The sequence below is a fragment of the Myotis davidii genome, unplaced genomic scaffold (genome assembly GCF_000327345.1).
Source record: "Myotis davidii unplaced genomic scaffold, ASM32734v1 scaffold135, whole genome shotgun sequence".
Classification (NCBI taxonomy): Eukaryota; Metazoa; Chordata; class Mammalia; order Chiroptera; family Vespertilionidae; genus Myotis; species Myotis davidii.
In genome coordinates, this window is record NW_006289813.1 from 7979848 (window position 1) to 7999727 (window position 19880).

Consider the following 19880-nt stretch of genomic DNA (forward strand, 5'->3'; position numbering starts at 1 on the left):
TCCTCTAAGTTCATCTGTCCCCTGTTTTGCTTGAGCCGCAGACTCATACCTTGCATGTTAATTCCACACATTCCTTTCGTTAATAATTACGGTGTGACGATGACGAACGGCACCCAGGGAGACCTGTGGGCAGCCCACTGCCTTCCGGGTTCTGTAAAGCTTGGTCACCGACTAAAACTCATGAGGGAATAATGTGCACCACAGGGAAAACCATGACTGCTCATTGCTCAGAGGTCAGCATACTCTTTTCCTTAAACAAAGCCATAGAGGGGAAAACGCCATCTATCTGCAACAGGATGGAAAAACACCCAATTCTCAGTAAGGACTCAACCACACAGAGAACATAAAACAATCTTTAAAGAAATTAAAGAAGATCCAGATAAATTAAGGGATAGGCCATATTCATGAATTAGAGGACCCAATCTATATATATAAAAGGCTAAGTGAGCAACTGTCCATCTATCTGACCGTCTGACTGGCCAGTACACTTGACACACACTGGCAATTTAAAAATAAATGTTGACTCGTGCATGCAGGATACATATAAAGCTCTCACTGGTGCCAATTGCACTCGTGTGTTTCGATCTGTCATTGTAGATCGTGAATTTGGTTGACACTTCTATTATAGAGAAAGGGCGAATAGCAATATTAAAATATTTCTTTTAATTAATTTCCTTTCAATGTGCACGGATTCATGCACCAGGCCACTTGTATTGTCATAAAGATGTCAGATCAAGTTACAGAATTAATAACATTACCACAAAAACTGAGCAGCTCTTCTGGAAATTGGCAAGCTAATTGGAGGTGCAGAAAGCTAAGGTGATCCGAGCAGATTAAGGGAGTGGGAGGGACTTAGGGGGACCTATGATTCTGGACACAAGACTTCCTACAAAACTCAGCAGTTAAGATAGTATGGCCTCAGTGCAGGGACAGACAAATGGACCCACAGGGGAACTGGCAGTCAGAGCAGACAGGTATGCACAAATGATAAAGGTGGTCCTGCCGATGGTGGGGAAATGGTCAATAAATGGAGCTGGGTAAATGGGATCTACTGGCAGGAAAATGAATCTTGATTCTTGCCTCACACTGTACATAATACATATTAGGTGGATGGTAGAAGTTTCTAGAAGATAACAGAGCAGAAGTAGGAGATCTATAAGGAAAGATTCCTTAGGACAAAACCCCATTCCTGAGGAAAGATTGATGAATTCAACTGTGTTAGATCCATTAAGAGAGCGGGAAGGCAGGCCAGGGAGTGGAGATGTTTGCAGTGGGACACGCCCAACAAAGTCCTCGTGACCAGAACAGACAGAGAACGCTGACAAGTCAGCACAATGGCTCCATGGAAAATGGAGAAAAAGACACAAATGGGCAACACGCACGCACACACATGACACGTGTACACACACACTCACATCTAAAGACCAATAAATCTGTGAGATGCTCCATTTCCTTAGATTTCATGATGTGCAAATTAAAACCACACTAAGAAACCATGACACATTTGCCACAGAGGCTCAACGAGAAGGGCTGAAGTGCCGAATGTTGGCGAGAATGGAAAGCAACTGGACTTTTGCACTCGCCACAGCGAGGGTGTGACTTGCGCACTCACTTTGAAAAGCTGTTTGGCATCATCTCCTGAAGCTGAACTTTGGCTACCATGCCCAAGTAATTCCACTCCTGGGTGTGCTCTCAGACACGCATCTGTGTCACGCCAACGGGCTCAGACAGGGTACAGCCCAAGTGTCCGTCAGCAGGAGAGGGGATTAGCCAGAGGTGGGGTACCCATGCAGCAAAACTCACACAACGATGGGGGTGAAAACTGCGACACGCACACACTTGAGTGAATGGACAGGCACCAAGGAGCACAGCACACAGTGCTCCACTTACATGCAGGCCAGCATGACCACCCCCGGGAGGGAGAGAGGGGGAGACCCACAAGGCGCTGTGGGTGTCCTGCTTGCTGACTGGGTGCTGGTTACACGGGAACTCAGCGCGCTGTATATGATATGGGTATTTTCCAGCCTAAATGTTACACTGCAATCGCAAAAGTGTATTAGGAAAACATCCCTGTGGGTAGTGCACTTGCCATCATAGAGCCCCAGGTAAGGTGAGAGCCATCAGGTGAGCTGGAAGCCACCAGGTGAGACTGGAACCTCCGGGTGAGGTGGGAGCTGCCAGGTGAGGTGCGAGCCAGCAGATGCATCCCCTTCCACCAGGAGCTGGTCTCTGCCTGTTGGTCCCACATTCATGTCCAGAGCCCCTGGCCCTGGACAACACTGACCAAGGGCAGCACCACTCTGACCTCTGTGTCCCCTTCTCTCTGTGAAAGCAGTCTGTTGGGACTGTGGGGTGCACAAAGGTTGGAGTCCAACTTCGAGTTACGGCCACATTCCTGCGATGCCTCCCCGAGGATGTCTTATTTGACATTTGGGGCATCCCAGCCGGCCTTCGCCAGAGTTACAGGTAGGAGAGGTTGTGGGAGATGTGTACAGGTCCTCGTCATTTATCAACAGACTCTGAGAATGTTTTCACCGACAATAGCCACAGTCTTCGTGGCCCATGGTTGTGGCCTCTGTGCCCCAGACGGTGGCTTCCCAGTGCGGACCTGGGGCCGCAAGGGTCGGCCTCTGTGCCGAGCAAAGGGAGGACAGAGGACCAGAGAGACGGCTGTGGACGGTGCGTCCATGGGGCATCCTGGAAGGGGGTGGCGTGGCCTGGAGGTGCCAGGAAGAAGGAAGTCACTGGCCAGGAGGCACCGGTGCTCCTACCTCACCCCCAGGGGTGATTTCCTAATAAACTTCTGGCCGCAAAGTGCCCAAATCATACAGCATGATGAGTTCCCTGAGTCCCTGAGGGTTGGAACCAGTTCAGAAAAGTGGGACCTTGGCTCTAGAAGACATTTGGCCTGAGCCTCCCGCTCTGCCCCCGAAGTCACCGCCTGGCAGGCGGGTGGAGATTGGGGGGCTCCGTGTTCCAGGTGGCATGGCCCGTCCTCCCAGGGAGGGAATGGCCTCGAGGCCACACTCCAGTCTTTCCTGTGGACTTTCTCTTCACAGATAGGGCTTGCTGCAGAGTGTTGGATGAGGTGTTTATGAGGGAGTCAGCACTGGGGGCCATGTGAGAACCCCCTGGGGTAAGGCCGAGGTACCTGTTCACTGGGGGCCATGTGAGAACCCCCTGGGGTACCTGTTCACTGGGGGCCGTGTGAGAACCCCCTGGGGTACCTGTTCGCTGGGGGCCATGTGAGAACCCCCTGGGTAAAGCTGGGGTACCTGTTCTAATGTTTCAGACAGACGTGATGCACCAGAACATTTATGACTACATCCACGTGGACGACCGCCAGGACTTCTGCCGGCAGCTCCACTGGGCCATGGACCCTCCCCAGGTGGTGTGTGGGCAGCCCCTGCGTTCGGAGACAGGTGGGTCTCACCGAGCCTGGGAGCCCAGGAGACTGCCCCTGACCTCCATCTCCTTCCCTTCACATCGATGCAGCGTCCCCTCTTCCAGAGACCGCTCCTGCGTTCCTCTTCCCCTCCAGACGGGCCGCAGGGCTGTGGGACTCCTGAGCACGATGGTGTCTCCTGCCCCTCTCTGGGCTCTGCCAGGGCCCGGGAACCCCTCCCCCAAAAGCTGCGGTGCTTGTCTTTCCCCAGGGACACGGTCTTCCAGGAAATTCCTTTGGCCCCATTTGATTTACCTAAAAAAGAAAGCCCCCAGGGATTGTTGTCTGCTCACAGATGTGCCCCTTGCGGGCTGGACGCCCTCCTGGCAAAGCCCCACCCGACCCAGACCGAGGCCCCTGCCCACTCAGGACACGTTTGGCAGGCATCCAGCTCCTGCGGAGGTGGCAGGGCAGACTGGCACGCAGAGGAAGCGCACCCGGGCACGAGGAGACAGGGTGCCTCCCCCTGGGGCCCAGCAAGGGGGAGTGAGTCCCAGTCTCCCCAGAAGTTGTAAACGATTCAAGAAAAGTTTCCAACACAGCCTCACGCAACAGCATAATTTCCTCAGAAAGCTGAGTGAAGGGAGCAAACCCAGGTGCTGACACGCGAGCCCGTTTGTCAAGCTCAAAAGGGACAGGCTAAGCAGCCGGTGGTGTCACACGCGCAGGCACCGAAGTGACGTGTGTCGTTTTCTCAGTCCTCACCAGAGCATTTGTTTTCATGGATTTTTTTTTAATGTGGATGATTTTTTTTTTGCCTTTTATTATATAGGATTTTATTGGGGTGACATTAGTCTACATGAACACATAGGTTACATGTGTGGATTACTAATTTACAAAATCTGTATGTAGGACCATACGCCCACCACCCAAAGTCGAATCTCCTGTCAGCGAGAGAGGAAGGGGTAGGGAGAGAGAAGCATGGGTCGGTTGCTCCTGTCCTGGCCCCAACTGGGGATCAGACCCACAGCCTAGGCATGTGCCCTGACGGGGAAGCAAACCCTTTGGTGTATAGGATGATACTCCAACCAACTGAGCCACCCAGCAAGGGCCAAAGTGACGCTTTTAAAGGCAAAGGACTGTGAGCACACTTGTGGGAGCAGCTGTCACTGTGGGGTCTTGGGGACAGGGGATGGGCAGGACGTTAGGGACCGTGTGAATTGCACCCTAAACCAGTGATGGTGAACCTATGACACATGTGAGGTGACACGTGAACTCATTTTTTTGGTTGATTTTTCTTTGTTAAATGGCATTTAAATATATAAAATAAATATCAAAAATATAAATCTGTTTTACTATGGTTGCAAATATCAAAAAATTTCTGTATGTGACACAGCACCAGAGTTAAGTTAGGGTTTTTCAAAATGCTGACACGCCGAGCTCAAAAGGTTTGCCATCACTGCCCTAGTCGGTGGGTGTGTTACGTGGTGATAGCTGCCTCGTAGCGCACAGCTGATCAGCGTGTTTTTTCTGTTTCCCTGTCATGGCCTTCGGGCTCTCACCCCAACCTGCGCCCACCTGGGCAGGAGAGGATATCATGCTGGGGAGGCTGCTCCGGGCCCAGGAGGGGGGCGCCGGCCCCACCGAGTACTCGGCCTTCCTGACGCGCTGCTTCGTCTGCCGCGTGCGCTGCCTGCTGGACAGCACCTCGGGGTTCCTGGTGAGTGAGTGGTGGGGGCTCTGGAGATGTTTGGGTGCCCCATGTCCTGTGGCAGAAGGAACGGAGGGGGAAGTGAGGGGCTGGGGGTGACCTGCGTGTGGTTCTCAGCAGGACTGAGGGATGACGGGTGGGTGAAGGAGAGTGAATAGAGGAGATGACTCAGTGACGTGTTAAAACTCTGCAGTAGGTCTCACACTGTTCTGAGTTTTAATTTATGTTTAGTTGTACCTTTATTTCAAATTCATGTGCAAAGATTTTCCCGGGACACCCAACAAGCTCCCAACCGAGACCACGTTCCTGCCAGGCCTTTTGGCTTAACCTCTTCTCTTGCAAATAGATACTGTGCTCCCACTTCTCACGTTTGACCGTTTCCTCTTCCAGCTTCTCACTGAAGGGATGGAGGGAAGGGAGGAGGCATCCTCCTGGGGGCACAACAGAGCAGAGCCCCTAGCCCGTGCCACACCTCTGTCCACCTCCCAGACTGTATTCCAGAGCCTCTGTCGCTTCCCTGCCCCAGCCCAGTGCCCACACTGTCCTCGGGGTCACAGCCTCCCTAGAGGCCCAGCACCCCCATCCTTGGGCAGCAATTCAACACCAGACCCTCTGACCCCAGGGCCTTTCACTATCAGTGCTGCAGGGCAGGGCCCTGGGGCTGTCTCCAGCCCTGCCTGGGTGTGTGCACTGCTGTCCCAGCCACTGCACACCCTCCCAGCCCGACCTAGCCCCGTGTCCAAGAGGAGTTCGTCTCCCCCTCCTGGACTTTGGGCCCCTACCTGGGGTCTGTGTCCCCACCTGGACTATGAGCCCCTTGAGGGTCCATCTCCATACCTGGGCTGTGGCCCTGGGAGGCACAAACCCCTGGAGTTTGGTGTTTGGTGTTTGGCAAAACCCCGGAGTGTTGGGCCAGGGCTGGGCTGGGCTGGACTGGAGATTTCTAGCTGGTGCTCAGCATGCATGTAGGAAGGGAAGACAGACAGAGGACAGTCCTTTAAGTGGCTCTGGAAGAGGGAGCCATCCCTGCAGACCAGCTTTCGGGCGCCACCTACCGGCTGGCTGCATCAGTGCCCATCTCACTGATCTTGTTTTGTGCCAGTTTTTCCAGCTCAGAGCCCTTTGAGCCACCGCACACCCTCACCCCCCATCCCAGCCCCAGACCTTCGGGAAATGCACACCCAAACCTCCCACATCAGAACTGCCCAGCGGCCCTGGGCTGAGGGCCAGACCCCCTCAGGACTCGAGACCCTCGGCATCACTCACTTGGGCGCTGGTCTCTGCAGGCAGGGCTCAGTGCAGAGGCCGCTACCAGCTGGTGGCTGTAGTTTCATTAACCTTTTCCTGTTGGTTGTTTTGTTTCTGCATTAACGATTGTCTTAATAAAAGCATTACTTGTGCACAGTACAAATTCAGTCACTTCAGAACAGCCGAGAATGAAACCAATACTCCTCCTTTGCATTTACCTGCTTCTCAGGGTGTCACGGCCCCTACACATGTCCCTCCTGGGGTGTTTCCCCAGTTTCTGGCTCCCCTCCCCCACAAATCCCCCCCTTCTCTGCTCCACCCTGACCACTGAGGAAGCAGAGCTGCTGCTGGGCCTGGGAGACCCTCCCCTCAGGTCCCTGTGTCCTTCACGCTCACATGTGAGGGTTGGCTCGCACACCCGCAAACCCGTGAGTGCACACACGAGGACATGCTTGTCAGTTAAAGGACATTACAGAGACTCCAGAGCAGCTGGGAACCACTCGGAGGCCTTGGGGTAGTCCCTGTCCCACGGAGGCCAGGCATGGAGAGACGCTGGTGCATGCCTCCTCGGTGACTGGGGATAAGGTTCTTGTCCATGTTTAGATCCCTGGGAACGTCATTTCCACCTGCTTTGACCAGGTTGCTAATCGCTCTGTGAACATGTTTCTGTCCTTAAAACATCAGACGATGCAGTTTCAAGGAAAACTGAAATTCCTGTTTGGCCAGAAGAGGAAGGCGCCGTCGGGAACAGCCCAGTCCCCTCGGCTCTCGCTGTTCTGCGTCGTGGTGCCCGTGCTCCTCCCTTCTGTGGCAGAGATGAAAATGAAGGGCGCGTTTCTGCGGGCGAAGCACAGGGCAGACGGCTCCACCGCAATGGATGCGAAGTGAGTAAGCCCCTCGGCTGCCACGCTCACCATCGCTGGTGCTTCGAGCGGAGTGCCTGACACGTAGCTCTTTCTACATTTTCTCCATCTTCAGAAAGCGAGGGAGAGAGAAATGTGGTGGTTTTTAAGCTGGCACATTATGGGAGCAACCATTAGAAAAACAGAAATGCTTTTGTGAACTGTGGCAGCAAACACTGCCTCCACCATTTGTCCCTAAATCCTCCAGTTCCCATCAAGCCCCAACGGCCACCTGCACAGCTGTCCCTTTGCGGGGTGTGAGCGTCCACTCCTTCTCAGCACCCACGATTCACCTCTGATGTCTTCCATGACCATTTAGATGAGGCGCGGGGAGTCTTTTTTCTGCCAAAGGCCATTGGATATTTATAACATCATTCGCAGGCCATACAAAATTATCAACTTAAAAGTTAACCGCTATATCTGGTCACACATTTAATTAACTCACTCCTAATGCCTTGCAGGGCCAGACCGAATGAGTTCGCTGGCCTTATACGGCCCGCAGGCCGGTCACTCCCCACCGGCAGGGTGATTGGAAAATCTGACAGCAGACACGGTGATTGGAGCGCTCCCACTGTGTGCTCTGCTTTCGCGAGATGCTCATTCTCATGTCCACGCTCTGTGGGGTGGTCTGCCTCGGGGCTGCAGCTGGAGCCCCTGCCTTCACAGCATGAGCCCCCACCGTGCTGCTGCCGGCCTCACGCGTCTGCACTGAAGGTGGCTCCCAGGAACACAGCCGTGGGCCTGGGGCTGCCCTCGGGCCCCTGACACGTGCCAGCATGCTAAGACAGCAGTTTTGTGGAGTGTTTTTTAGTGAAATATACATATGTCTTTTCACTTTTAAAGGTGTAATATGTCATGACACACGAAAGAGAGAAAACAGAATAGCCAATGAGAACAACTGTAAGTGTAAGTGATGAAGCAAGCTAAATCGGGAAGGTGTGCTGAGGGCAAAGGTTATTGTCCAAAGACCAACACACTGTGCAGAGCCCATTGCAAAGGACTTAATGTGCCTGGTGGGGGATGATTCTGTCCACACCTGCTTTTTTAAAAAATATATTTTTTATTGATTTTACAGAGAGGAAGGGAGAGGGGTAGAGAGTTAGAAACATCGATCAGCTGCCTCCTGCACACCCTCTACTGGGGATGTGCCAGCAACCAAGGTGCATGCCCTTGACCAGAATTGAACCTGGGTGCATGCCCTTCTGTCTGCAGACTGGCTCTGGATCCACTGAGCCAAACCAGTTAGGGCTCACACCTGCTTTCTTACCACCTGGACTAACACACTCATACTCTGAATTATTTTCCATCTTCATTTACTGTCTTCCAGTTTTTGTGTTTTTAAGCTGTTGTGGCCTGATAATTATAACTGAAGCTGCACAGTGACTTTTCTGTTTTCCGTATGTTTTTCCAACCCTACAAACGAGAGGAAAATTCTACCCTTCCCATCCTCTCCTAGAGGTCTGTGTGCAAGCTGGGCTTCTGTCGCCCCCTGGCGCCCATGTGGGGAAGCGCAGGCTGGCTGCACAGGTGCTGTGAATGCATAGGGATGCACATATAATGCAGTTGAGTCAATATTAGGTATCGTATTGTATAGAATTTCCTTAAAACTCAGAATAGGGATAGACAAAGGCCCTCAGAGAACATTGATTCTGTTCAATATTCTAATAAAGGAGAGAACAGCTGCCTCGAGCTTCCTGGGTTGGGAATTTCCAGCTGCTCTGAATGGAATTCCTAAACCAAGGTTTCGTTCAGGAGTCATGTTTGCTTCCCTCTGAGCTCAGAGACGGTGGAAGGTGCATACTCAGAGAATCAGAGGCCCTGAGGGCTGCTCTGGATGTGTTTTGTTGTCTCTGCAGATGCTATTCGAGTTCTTCATAACTTTCCTGACGGGTTTGTGACACACCTTCATGCCTGATTGTACATGGATTCTGTATGTGTAAATCCATCTACTTGCTAACACTTATTTGTGCTCCAAAATCAATACCCAGGGGCCTTTGCAGTCATTCATAATCTTGCACAGAGTGACAGATATTTGAGTCGTCAATGAACATGTTCCCACCGAGAGAGACATTTCACCTCTTCCTCTGCTCTCTCCTCTCCCTTGTCTCTGTTCTCTTACCTCTGCTCTTAGCCCCTGCCTCTCACCCCTGTTCTCTCGTCTCTGCTCTGCTACAGAGATGACCAGGGGATGGAGAGGTGGGGCAGGGACAGCAGGGCAGGAGGCTTTGGCTCTGGGGCCCGCCAGGTAGAAGGGATTTGAATCCCCACTCCTGCCCCTGCTAGAGGGATGGCTTCAGGCAAGTCCCTTAACACTTCTGAGCCTATATTTTTTTTTATTTAAAAAAATATATTTTTATTGATTTCAGAGAGGAAGGGAGAGGGAGAGAGAGACAGCAACATCAATGATGAAAGAGAATCATTGATGGGTTGCCTCCTGCACACCTCCCACTAGGGGTCGAACCCGAAACCCAGGCATGTGCCTGGACTGGAATCAAACTGGGACCTCCTGGTTCATAGGTCAATGCTCATCCACCAAGCCACACCCACCAGGGACCTGTATTTTTTTGGAAAAATTAATTTTAAAAAAGAATCTAGCAGAATGCATTTCCTCAGGCTTAAGATTCTGCCTAAGCTCTGTGACAGGTGTGTTTATACGTGTGTGTGTGTGTGTGTGTGCATGTGCGTGTGCATGCAGGAAGATGGCTCAGTGTTCACTAATTTAGTAGTTCACGATGGCTGTGTAGAGCGGGGGTGGGGGGGACGTCCAGCCCACAGGCTGTATGAGGCCTGAAAAATCATTTGGTCTGGCCCTGCCAAGGCATTAGGGGGGAGGCAATTAAATGTTTGACCAAATAGAGCAGGCTAATGTTTAAGTTAATAATTTTGTGTGGCCCGTGAATGATGCTATAAATACCCAAATGGCCCTTGGCAGAGAAAGGTTCCCCACCTCTGGTAGAGCGTAACTGGTGTAAATGACAAGAACTTACTGTATTTTCACTCTGGCCATCCAGAATACAGTACAGGCACTGAAAAATCATCCAGTGTGCAGGTCTGCTTTCTGAAGCAAATCCATTAGGCCTTTCTTGGCCTGAACAGTGACATGAATTGGAATTTTTAGCAAATCTCTCACTGAGAAAAGACTTTACAATCTATACAAAGTTAAAAAGTATGAGTCACTGTTGTGTCTCCCCCTCCTAGCCATAACTGTAATGCCTGTCATATTGTTAACTTCCACCGTCAGCACATGTCATCTGCATATTATTTTGCTATTATCTGTTCTCCGCAGAGCAAAAGCCACCAGGAGTCTGTGTGTATCAGAATTGCACGGGAAACCCAATTACTTAGCAGGTACTTTTAAAAGATCACTATGTTACCCTTTTTATTATTATTTTTTAAATATGTTTTTATTGATTTCAGAGAGGAAGGGAGAGGGAGAGAGAGAGAGATAGAAACATCAATGATGAGAGAGAATCATTGATCGGCTGCCTTCTGCACATCCCACACTGGGGATAAAGCCTACAACCTGGGCATGTGCCCTGACTGGGAATTGAATCGTGACTTCCTAATTCATAGGTCGATGCTCAACCACTGAGCCATGCTGGCTGGGAAACTGTCACTTTTTTTTAAATGGGTAAAAGGTGTCAGTGTCCCTTGGAGGGCTCCCCCAACTCCCGGGAACCATGGCATGCTCCATGGAAGTGCCGTTGGGAGCAAGCGAGGCTGGGCGACAGCCAGTTCCCGGGGACGCGGGTCTGCGCAGCTCTGAGGGGCTCCAGGAGCCGTGTCCACAGAGAGTAAAGCGCTCTGTGGGCCCAGGTGCTGCTCAGGGCCCCCGTGACGCCTTTCCCTTCTCTGCATCCTGACAGGAAGAAACAGTGGAGAAAACGGCATTTCTGTGTTCAGGGCACAGATGGACACCTGCCGCTGGGGCCGGGTTCCCGCCAGGGCCACGTGCCTGTGCCTGCGGGGTGGCCCCGACCTTGTCCTGTACCCCGAGGGGGCCGCCGGGTAAGTGGTGCCTCTGCCCAGCCCAGCACCTCCCGCAGTCACAGCCGGGTGTCAAGGAAGAAAAGAGCGACTGGTGGCCTTGACCGTGATGGCTAAACCTTGCTCTTAGTTGAACATGCAAATACACACAGAACACACCCAGACATGCTTCTCGCCCTATAAGCCGTCATTACACGTCTGGGGACTGGCTGGAGATGGGGACAGGACTTCCGTGGGGGCTGTAGGACCTTTGGACCCCCCTCGCCTGGAGCTGGACCCTGGCGGGGGGGGGGGGCTGCCTCATCCTCTGCCCTCCCCTTTGCGTGGAAACACTCTGCAGCCCCCCCAGGCCCCACCCCTCCCCTGACACGGCTCTCCTCTTGGAGGCCTGGACTGCTGTGTGGTCGCAGGACCACCTCGCCCTCCCACCACACCTTGCATCACCACAGGTGATGCCACACCGTGCAATGTACATGACAGGACCTGGCACGCAGAAACCACCCAGAACCCCCTCTCCCAGCGTTAGTAGCTACTTCACACGTGGCCTGTGTCTCATGGAGATGCTGCTCCCTGCACCCCTACCCCACCCTACCCCATCCCACCCAGCCTCAGAGTCCCCCGTGGCGCCCTGGCGGTGGGAGGGTCTTGCACAGGAAGCAGGGGTGCTGACACTGGCTCATGGGCTGCAGGGTTGAGAGTGGCAGGGTAGTGCGGGCGTAGAGTGGCCCTCATAGTCGGTCAGTGCCACCCTAATTTAGAGCCCTCCCCTCTCTCTGCCCTGCTGTCTGATGGGCCGTCTCTCCACAGGGACTGGGGAGGTGAGGAGCATGGGAGGGTGCCCAGCGGCGGCTCCGGGGTCAGGAGGAGGAGGGAAGCACACGCTTACGACTGCTGCTTCGAGACGCCAGGACCCATGAGGCAACTGAGCTGGACGGCAGGCCAACACGGTCAGAACGGCCCCAAGCCAAAGCTGGAGCCCAGCAGGAGTGACCCGTTCCCTGTGCATGCCACCTCCCGGGGCTCCTGCATGCCCTACCCCAGCGCCCCGGGCACCATCCCTGCCTTCCGGAATTCCCCTGGTGCTCACCAGGCCCCCAGTGCCTATGCCAGCCGGCCGAGCAGAGCCTTGCAGGATGGCGAGCAGGGCCTGGTCCACTCTCCTGCCAGCGGCCCCTTCCCCCTGGAGAGCCTGGAGAACCAGGTCCCTCCGCCGGGAGTGCAGTGCCTCGCAGTGGGGGGCTATGCCGCCCAGGACATCAAGTTGCCAGGTGTGCCCATGTCCCCGGAGGCCCCGTGCAACCCCATGCTGTCACTTAACGTGCCCATCAAGATGGAAAGTGACTCTGGTTCCGAGGATGCAGCAGATGGCTACTCTGTGTCGCCAAGCCAGGTGTGGCTGGGAGCCAGCGACGTGGCTAAGAGACAGCTGGTCACGTTCCCTACCAGGATGCACCTGAAAACAGAGCCAGACTCCAAGCACCACCTGTACGCCCCGCACCTGGGGCCTGGCATGCTGGGGGCTCCCCCCAGGCCTGGCAGGGAGCTGGCCCCCTTCCACCCCGCACACTTTGTCTGCCTGGAGCGTGGGCACGGCCCTCCTGAGCCAGAGCCTCCCCCCTGCCTCTGTGTGCGGGGCCACCGGCCCCCCACTCTGGGCTGTGACTGCAGAGCTCCAGGGACCACACCCATGATCAAACTTGAGCCCTTGGACTCACCCCCATGGGCCGCTCACAGCCAGGATGGGGCGCCCAGGATGCTCCCCAAAAGTGCCTTGGCAACACTGGTGCCGCCCAAAGCCTCCGAGTGCTCTTTTCTGCCATGAGCCGGGCGTTTGTTCCGTGGCATCTGCCCCGCCCCGATGGACTGTCCGCTGGGATGGCAGGTGCAGGCCGGAGCCTCTCTTCAGGGGCGCTCTGCAGGTGGCACAGGTTCAGTCCTCTGTTATCTGGTGGCAGATGCAAGAGTGTGTTCTGTGTTTTGTAAAATATCACCAAAGTTCTTAAATGCAAAGTGGTCTTAAGTCTGTTCAAGTTTGACAGTATTTCTCTTCGAGGGGCTGAGTTTTTCAGGAAGCGGACACAGTGAGGCATGTGGGCCAGGTGGCGCTTAATCCAGGCTCGGGAGGCGGCAGCAGGCTCCGGGCTGACTGGCAGTCCCCGGGGCATGAAAGCTGTGACATTCCCTGCGGCCCCACACCTGCCTCCAGCTCCCCGTCTGTTCAGAGTGCAGCCGCGCCCTGGGGATTCCGCGGCCAGACAGGCCCTTGGGGCTGGAACTCGCTCAGAGGCAGGTGACCATGCCCCATTCCCGGCAGGAATCTAGGGAGTTCCAGGCAGAAGGCACTGGAAGCATCAGGTCCTATGGCATGTGCTCTGCGACCCACATGGAGTTGGAGGCCAAACTGGAGTGGTGATTCATGGGGTGATGTCCAGTTCCTTCTAGAAGTCTCTCTGGGGCTTTGAATAGGCCTCTGAAGATGGTTTACGCTCACCTGTCTCTTGGTGCAGCATGTGACCTAGAGTTCCCGGAGTCTGGGTTTGGAGGTAGAGAAAAGTTGAAAACATGGAGAAAAGAAACAGGAGAGTGCATTGTCCTGCTGTTTTGCTGACTGTCCACAGTTTTTCAAATGAGGATTCCAATCACCATCCCAGGAAGAGTTGTTAGAGAAAAGCCAGGCAGGTGACTTCTTTAATTGGAAGGGTAATACGTTCTGATTGCAGGAAATTTGGATACAAAGCATAAATCAAAACGTGAAGGTGACCCTCAATCCCCATCCAGAGATGGCTTGTAGCCAATGGCAAAGTTCCAGGGGAACCTAGGGCATCCCATCGGGGTCTGAAAGCCAGCAGGCAGGAGGAGGCCACAGCAGGGAGGCCCTGGATCTGGGGTGTGCCCGTGGCCCTGCCTGTACAGGACAAGGACACCTACCTTTAAAGTCACTGCCGCTGGGCGTCTCAGGAGGTGGCTGGAGCCCCCGGTGAGGACTTGCTGTTCCATCTGGAAATTCTGCTCTCAGTGCGGGGGTTTCTGTCGCTGGTGGCTTTGGGATGCTCGTGTTCAGTTCCTGGGTTAATGCTGAAACTGTTTGGTAAATGCCACCCTGGGGACCAGCCACTCTGAGGACCACCTACTGCCCCTTCTCGCCCCACGTTGCCCCAGTATCCCATCTACCCAGTTCTCACACTGAGCATAGCACACCTCTGCTCTCTGGGTAGCTGTGGATTTAATCCCAAAGACAAGCAGTGGAATTTCAGAATTTTCCTGCTGCTTTCTATTCGAGCTGAGTGCCCACTTCTCATCACAGGAAGCCCCCCCACCCCCACCCCTGTCTCTCAGAAGTAGCCTTCACTCTTTGTGCTCCCGCCTGGGGGGGCACTCCCTCAGCTCCTCTCACTTCATTCAGCGGAGGGGAAGCAGGCCACTGCCTTCCCCATCCCAGAGTACCGCAGACAGGTGAGTGTGTAACTGGGGGAACGGGACTGAAGAGATGGAATTCACAGACATCGTGGCATTTTTTGCACATTGTAGCCAGATCCCAGCGAAACCAAAGGAGAGCTGTAGGCATGAACCTCACGTGAGGAGAAGCCTTTCCAAACTCACTCAGCGGTCCCTGCCTGCGAGGGGCCTGGGCTGCCCCCTCCTGCCAGCATCAGGCCCGTGCTGCCCCATCTCCTCCCTAACGTTCAGATGAACACGTCTGCCCACATTCTCTTGGAACCCCTGCATCTAATGGGCCGCCGCTGGGATGACAGGTCATGCTTGTTGATGTAGAATTCAGCATCTGGACCTCAACTCTGAAGTTTTCTGTCCGAGACCTCCGTGGTGCTTGGACCCAGGGCCCTTCCTCTGCTGAGTCAGCAGCAGCAAAACTTCCCTGAGTCAGCACTTCTGTTATTTTACATGCTTACGTGGGAAAATTTGTGTGGGGAAGACGATGATGGGGGGCAGAGAAATGTCAGAGGTGTTTATATTTTCCTTGTCTCCGAAGCTTTGACTATGTCACTGAAACAGGTTACAATCAAATAGAAGGTAAAGATGGGATGGAAGAGGGGAGGGAGGGGAGATAAACACAAATTATATTTTATATTTTTGCAGTTTCTACTGGAAGAAAAAGGTTTTCAATATCTAGACTGATTTGTTGAATTTTACAAATGGATGACTATAATGTAACTTTTTGTAGTTTTCTTGGTGCCTTTAGAAAGAGCTTTCAAATGTATTTCTGATACTGTGGTTTCATTACATTTGCAATATTGATGTTCAATAAATCACAGTAATATGGGTTTAGCATAAATGGAAACATCTACTTGATTTTTCAAATGAAGTCATTTTATTTCCTTTAAAGTGTGTGTTGGCGAATGTACATTCTAAGACAGTCCTTCCCAGGGGAGAGCAGGCCAGCCAGCCCCCATTTGCTGGGCCAAACCCTCCTCTGCAGTGGCCGCCTATCCTCCCTTGTGCCCCCCGTACCCAACCCCTGGCTTGCTCATGTTCTGCACACTCACCTGTGTTGAGACCTGAGATGGAAGTCACTTGCTTGCACTCTGTCACATGACTATCCCGCTCCTGTGGGGACAGATGGGCATGGGGGTGAATCCCAGACTCTCCAGTGTGCTCCTTGGGACTGAAGTAACTGGAGAAACTGCTTTTGGGGATTGTTCTTCGCCCTGGTCCACTCTTGCATTGATGCACCCTTTGAGAATTCTGGCCTCATGGAGGCGTCTCAGAGTCTACCTCCTGGCCCTGTGTGGGTGTGAAAGCCCCACCCTGGCATCAGGACCACGCCCTCCCCTGCTCCAGGGGACGTTTTTGCTCACCTCACTTTCCCCTCCCTCTTTGCTTTGCCACCCTGGTCATTTCTTATGCTTGGTTGTAAAGTCTGTGCATTTAAAAGGTACATATAAAACTTACTGCCCTAACTGGTTTGGCTCAGTGGATAGAGCGTCAGCCTGCGGACTGAAGGGGACCGGGTTCGATTCTAGTCAAGGGCATATACCTTGGTTGCAGGCACATCCCCAGTAGGGAGTGTGCAGGAGGCAGCTGAATTGATGTTTCTCTCTCATCGATGTTTCTAATTCTCTATCCCTCTCCCTTTCTCTCTGTAAATAATCAGTAAAATTTATTTTAAAAAAACTTACTTATTTTGGTTAATCCTCACCTGAGGATATCCCCCCCCTCCCCCCATTGATTTTTAGAGAGTGGAAGGGAGGGAGTGGGGGGAGAGAGAGAAACATCGCTGTGAGAGGGACATTGATCGATTGCCTCCTGCACATGCCCCAACCCCATCCAGGTTGGGCATGCAACCCAGGTACATGCCCTTGATCAGGAATCAAACCTGAATTTTTTGGTCCACAGGCCGATGCTCTAACCACTGAGGTAAAATTTATTTTAAAAAAACTTACTTATTTTGGTTAATCCTCACCTGAGGATATCCCCCCCCTCCCCCCATTGATTTTTAGAGAGTGGAAGGGAGGGAGTGGGGGGAGAGAGAGAAACATCGCTGTGAGAGGGACATTGATCGATTGCCTCCTGCACATGCCCCAACCCCAGCCAGGTTGGGCATGCAACCCAGGTACATGCCCTTGATCAGGAATCAAACCTGAATTTTTTGGTCCACAGGCCGATGCTCTAACCACTGAGTAAAACCAACCAAGGCAAAGGGTGATTGCTGTTTTTATTCAACGCTTTATAGAAGGCATTTCAGTTACTTGATTTTTCAAAAAACAGAAGTCAGGAAAGATTTTTAATCAATGTTTTGTTCTGTTAGTTTTTAAGGATGAAAAAAAAGTCATTTAACAAAGCACCCCCGCCTTTTTTTTTTTTTTTTAAATGACAGGGATCTATTCTTTCAGAGTTCTGGAGGCCAGATAAAGCATCACATTTTTTAAAAATATATATTTTATTGATTTTTTACAGAGAGGAAGGGAGAGAGATAGTTAGAAACATCGATGAGAGAGAAACATTGATCAGCTGCCTCCTGCACATCTCCTACTGGGGATGTGCCCACAACCCAGGTACGTGCCCTTGACCAGAATTGAACCTGGGACCTTTCAGTCCGCAGGCCGACGCTCTATCCACTGAGCCAAACCGGTTTCAGCAAGCATCACATTTTTAACCATCCTGTTGAACTGAAGAAATTAGGGAGCCCTACATCCAAACACAGACACTGATAGCATGAGTCTCCATTTCCCATTATTGTTCAATGTTGCTACTTTTTAAAGTGACAGTCCTAAAAGCTTTGACCATTTTGGCACATTTTGCTTCATTAGTTTCAAAATGCCTTTACAATTATTAACTTAAAATGTAATTTTAATTTTTGTTTACATTTTTCACTGCTCAACTTAGTGCTATATTTATCACAATTACTAGGTACAAATGAAATAATAAAGGGACCAGCCATCAGAATAATGAGATACTGCCCCTCCTCAGCTGTGACCTGTGCTGCCCTGCAATGGTGGGGGCTCACACATCTCCATCTTCCTGCCCTCCCCCCCCACTATGCACCTAGGTGTGTGCCTGTGTCTGTGGGCTCAGATGTGCGTGCATGTGTGTGTTCCCATGTGTGTGTGCAGGCACCCATCTCCTGTGCTGCTGCCCTCACCCTTCCTCCCATCCAGATCCAATCCCCGCCTGTTCAGGACTCTGCCCTATTTGTACCATCTTGGCTGACTTCAGAAGGTGCCCAGGGGTAGTCTAGTAGTTGGTAACCATGAAAGTTTTCCTCTTCAGTTCAAGTTAAGGCAAATAGTGCTTCCCATCACAACAGACAAGCCCTGAAACCTTATTAGTACACTAGCAACCCGGTGCACGGATTCGTGCACACTGAAAGGAAATTAGAAGATGGCCAGCGGGGTGGGACTGGGCGAGATGGGCCAGACACACCCTGAAACCAACCTCCCGTGGTCCCTCCTGGCATCTGCGGAGTGAGTGGGGGGTCCCTCCGGCAGGTGGGGTCCCTCTGCCTGGCCTGCGGGGATTAGGCCAAAACTGGCTCTCTGACATCCCCTGAGGGGACCTGGAGGGGCCCTGGAGGGGTCCCGGAGTGCGAGAGGGCACTCTGCAAAGTTGCCATTATATAGGGTGTGGAAAGCAAACGCCAAGTGTGCAGTAAACCAGATTCAGGGCCCACAGTGCCCCGGCAACAACATGACCCACAGCCGAAGGTGGAATCATGCAGCCCCATGAGGAATCGGGCTCACTCCACTCCTGCATTGAGCGTCTGCCCCCTGGTGGTCAGTGCACATCATAGTGACCAGTTGGATGGTCGGACACAGCATATTAGCCTTTTATGTACAGTAGGTCCTCGGGTTAGGTTGGAGATCGGTTCCAATGGTGCAATGTAACATGATTTCCGCTGTAAGTCAGAACCCACCTACATAAGCACCTACGTCACTCACATGGAGCACAGACACAGCAGTAATGAAGTGAAACAGTAAAAAAAATTTAAAAGATAACAATTCCTGACCTTTACTTGTGGTAAATAAATAATAAAAAACATAAAGCATATACGTACATACATCAAAATGACGGAACTTTTTTTTAAAATAAATAAATGGGAGATGGCGATGTAATCATGAAACGATGTACGTCTCAGCTCAGCATTGTTCCATTTCGTGATCGCCAGTCCCAGGTGGGCTGCTCCCAGGTGGACTTCTGATCTGTTTGTGCTCCCTGACAGGCTTAGTGTTAGGTCCCCGAAGGAGGAACGCAGGAGACCAGAACAGTGAGGGATTACGAATGCATTCGATCATCCGCACCCAGATGGCTGAGCCTGGATGGCTCCAGCACCCAGTGAGGGGAGCCAGCGGCTTTTGAATGACGTTTGGCGGGCTTTTCCTGGGCGGAGAATTCTTTGTGCACACCCGGAGGGGAGATCATGGAATGTGGTCGCTGCAAGTGAAATGAGGTCTCTGCAAAGGGAACGTCCATGGTGAAATGGCCTGAAAAGCCAGTTCCCTGGGGGAGGGGTAGCCATTCAATTGCTCCATCAAACCTAACACCTAGTTCACGTCAGGTTCAGGGCGCAGGAACCACAGCGCACGAAGAAGCTGCCGAGAGACAGCGCGGGATATCACACGTGACGCCTATTTACTGAACATCCGCCACCCGGCCCTGTGCCGGTCGGACAGGTGCAGCAGATGAACAGGGAGACCCCAACGGGGTGGGACCTGGCGGTCCCGCACCCGGAAGTCAGCGCGGGTTTCCGAGGACGTGCGGGCCACAGCGCGGGTGAAGGGGCGTCCTAAGCACGCGGTCCGGGGGAAGGGGCGGCCGGGGCACGGACAGGAGACGGTCCTAGGGAGCGGCCGCGTGGGTCCCGGCTGCTAACGCGGTGGGCGCTCCCCGTGGGCAAGGACGCCACCAGTCCCGTTCTTCCGGTCGAAGGACCGGAAGCGGAAGTGGACGCGAGTCGTTCAGTTCCGGTCGGGCGGCGGGCGGCGGCTGCACAGACGGTGAGGGGGTTGCGGGCGGGGGGGAACATGGATGCGGACTCCTGGGCGGTGGTCGCCATCCCGGGCGGGGGTCACCTGTCTCCGCCGCTGTCCCTCCCCGGGCTCGGGCGGGCGGGGCGCGACCCGGAGGCGGACGGTGCAGCCCGAGCAGCTGCCGCCGTCGCCCCGTTGCCCAAGTAGGCTCGGGCCTCAGTTTA

General features: G+C 53.1%; 2 protein-coding genes across 3 annotated transcripts in view; both read left to right on the forward strand.

Annotated features, from left to right (window-relative positions):
• Positions 1-15176, forward strand: part of AHRR (aryl-hydrocarbon receptor repressor) — a 65048-nt gene extending 49872 nt beyond the window's left edge. Inside the window, exons 5-10 of the mRNA XM_006762449.2 lie at positions 3293-3422; positions 4972-5105; positions 7029-7228; positions 10533-10594; positions 11113-11254; positions 12041-15176. Of these exons, the coding sequence (XP_006762512.1) occupies positions 3293-3422; positions 4972-5105; positions 7029-7228; positions 10533-10594; positions 11113-11254; positions 12041-13055 (1683 nt within the window). The 3' untranslated portion in view covers positions 13056-15176. The remainder of the gene's footprint in view (positions 1-3292; positions 3423-4971; positions 5106-7028; positions 7229-10532; positions 10595-11112; positions 11255-12040) is intronic.
• Positions 15177-19595: 4419 nt separating this feature from the next.
• The window catches only part of EXOC3 (exocyst complex component 3), a 20052-nt gene continuing 19767 nt past the window's right edge, over positions 19596-19880 (forward strand). Inside the window, exon 1 of one of the 2 annotated variants that reach the window (XM_006762453.2) lies at positions 19596-19683. The gene's annotated coding sequence lies outside the window, so the exon portion shown is untranslated. Of the gene's footprint in view, positions 19684-19736; positions 19860-19880 lie in introns of those variants that run through there. The other variant, XM_015563090.1, reaches the window with a different exon arrangement.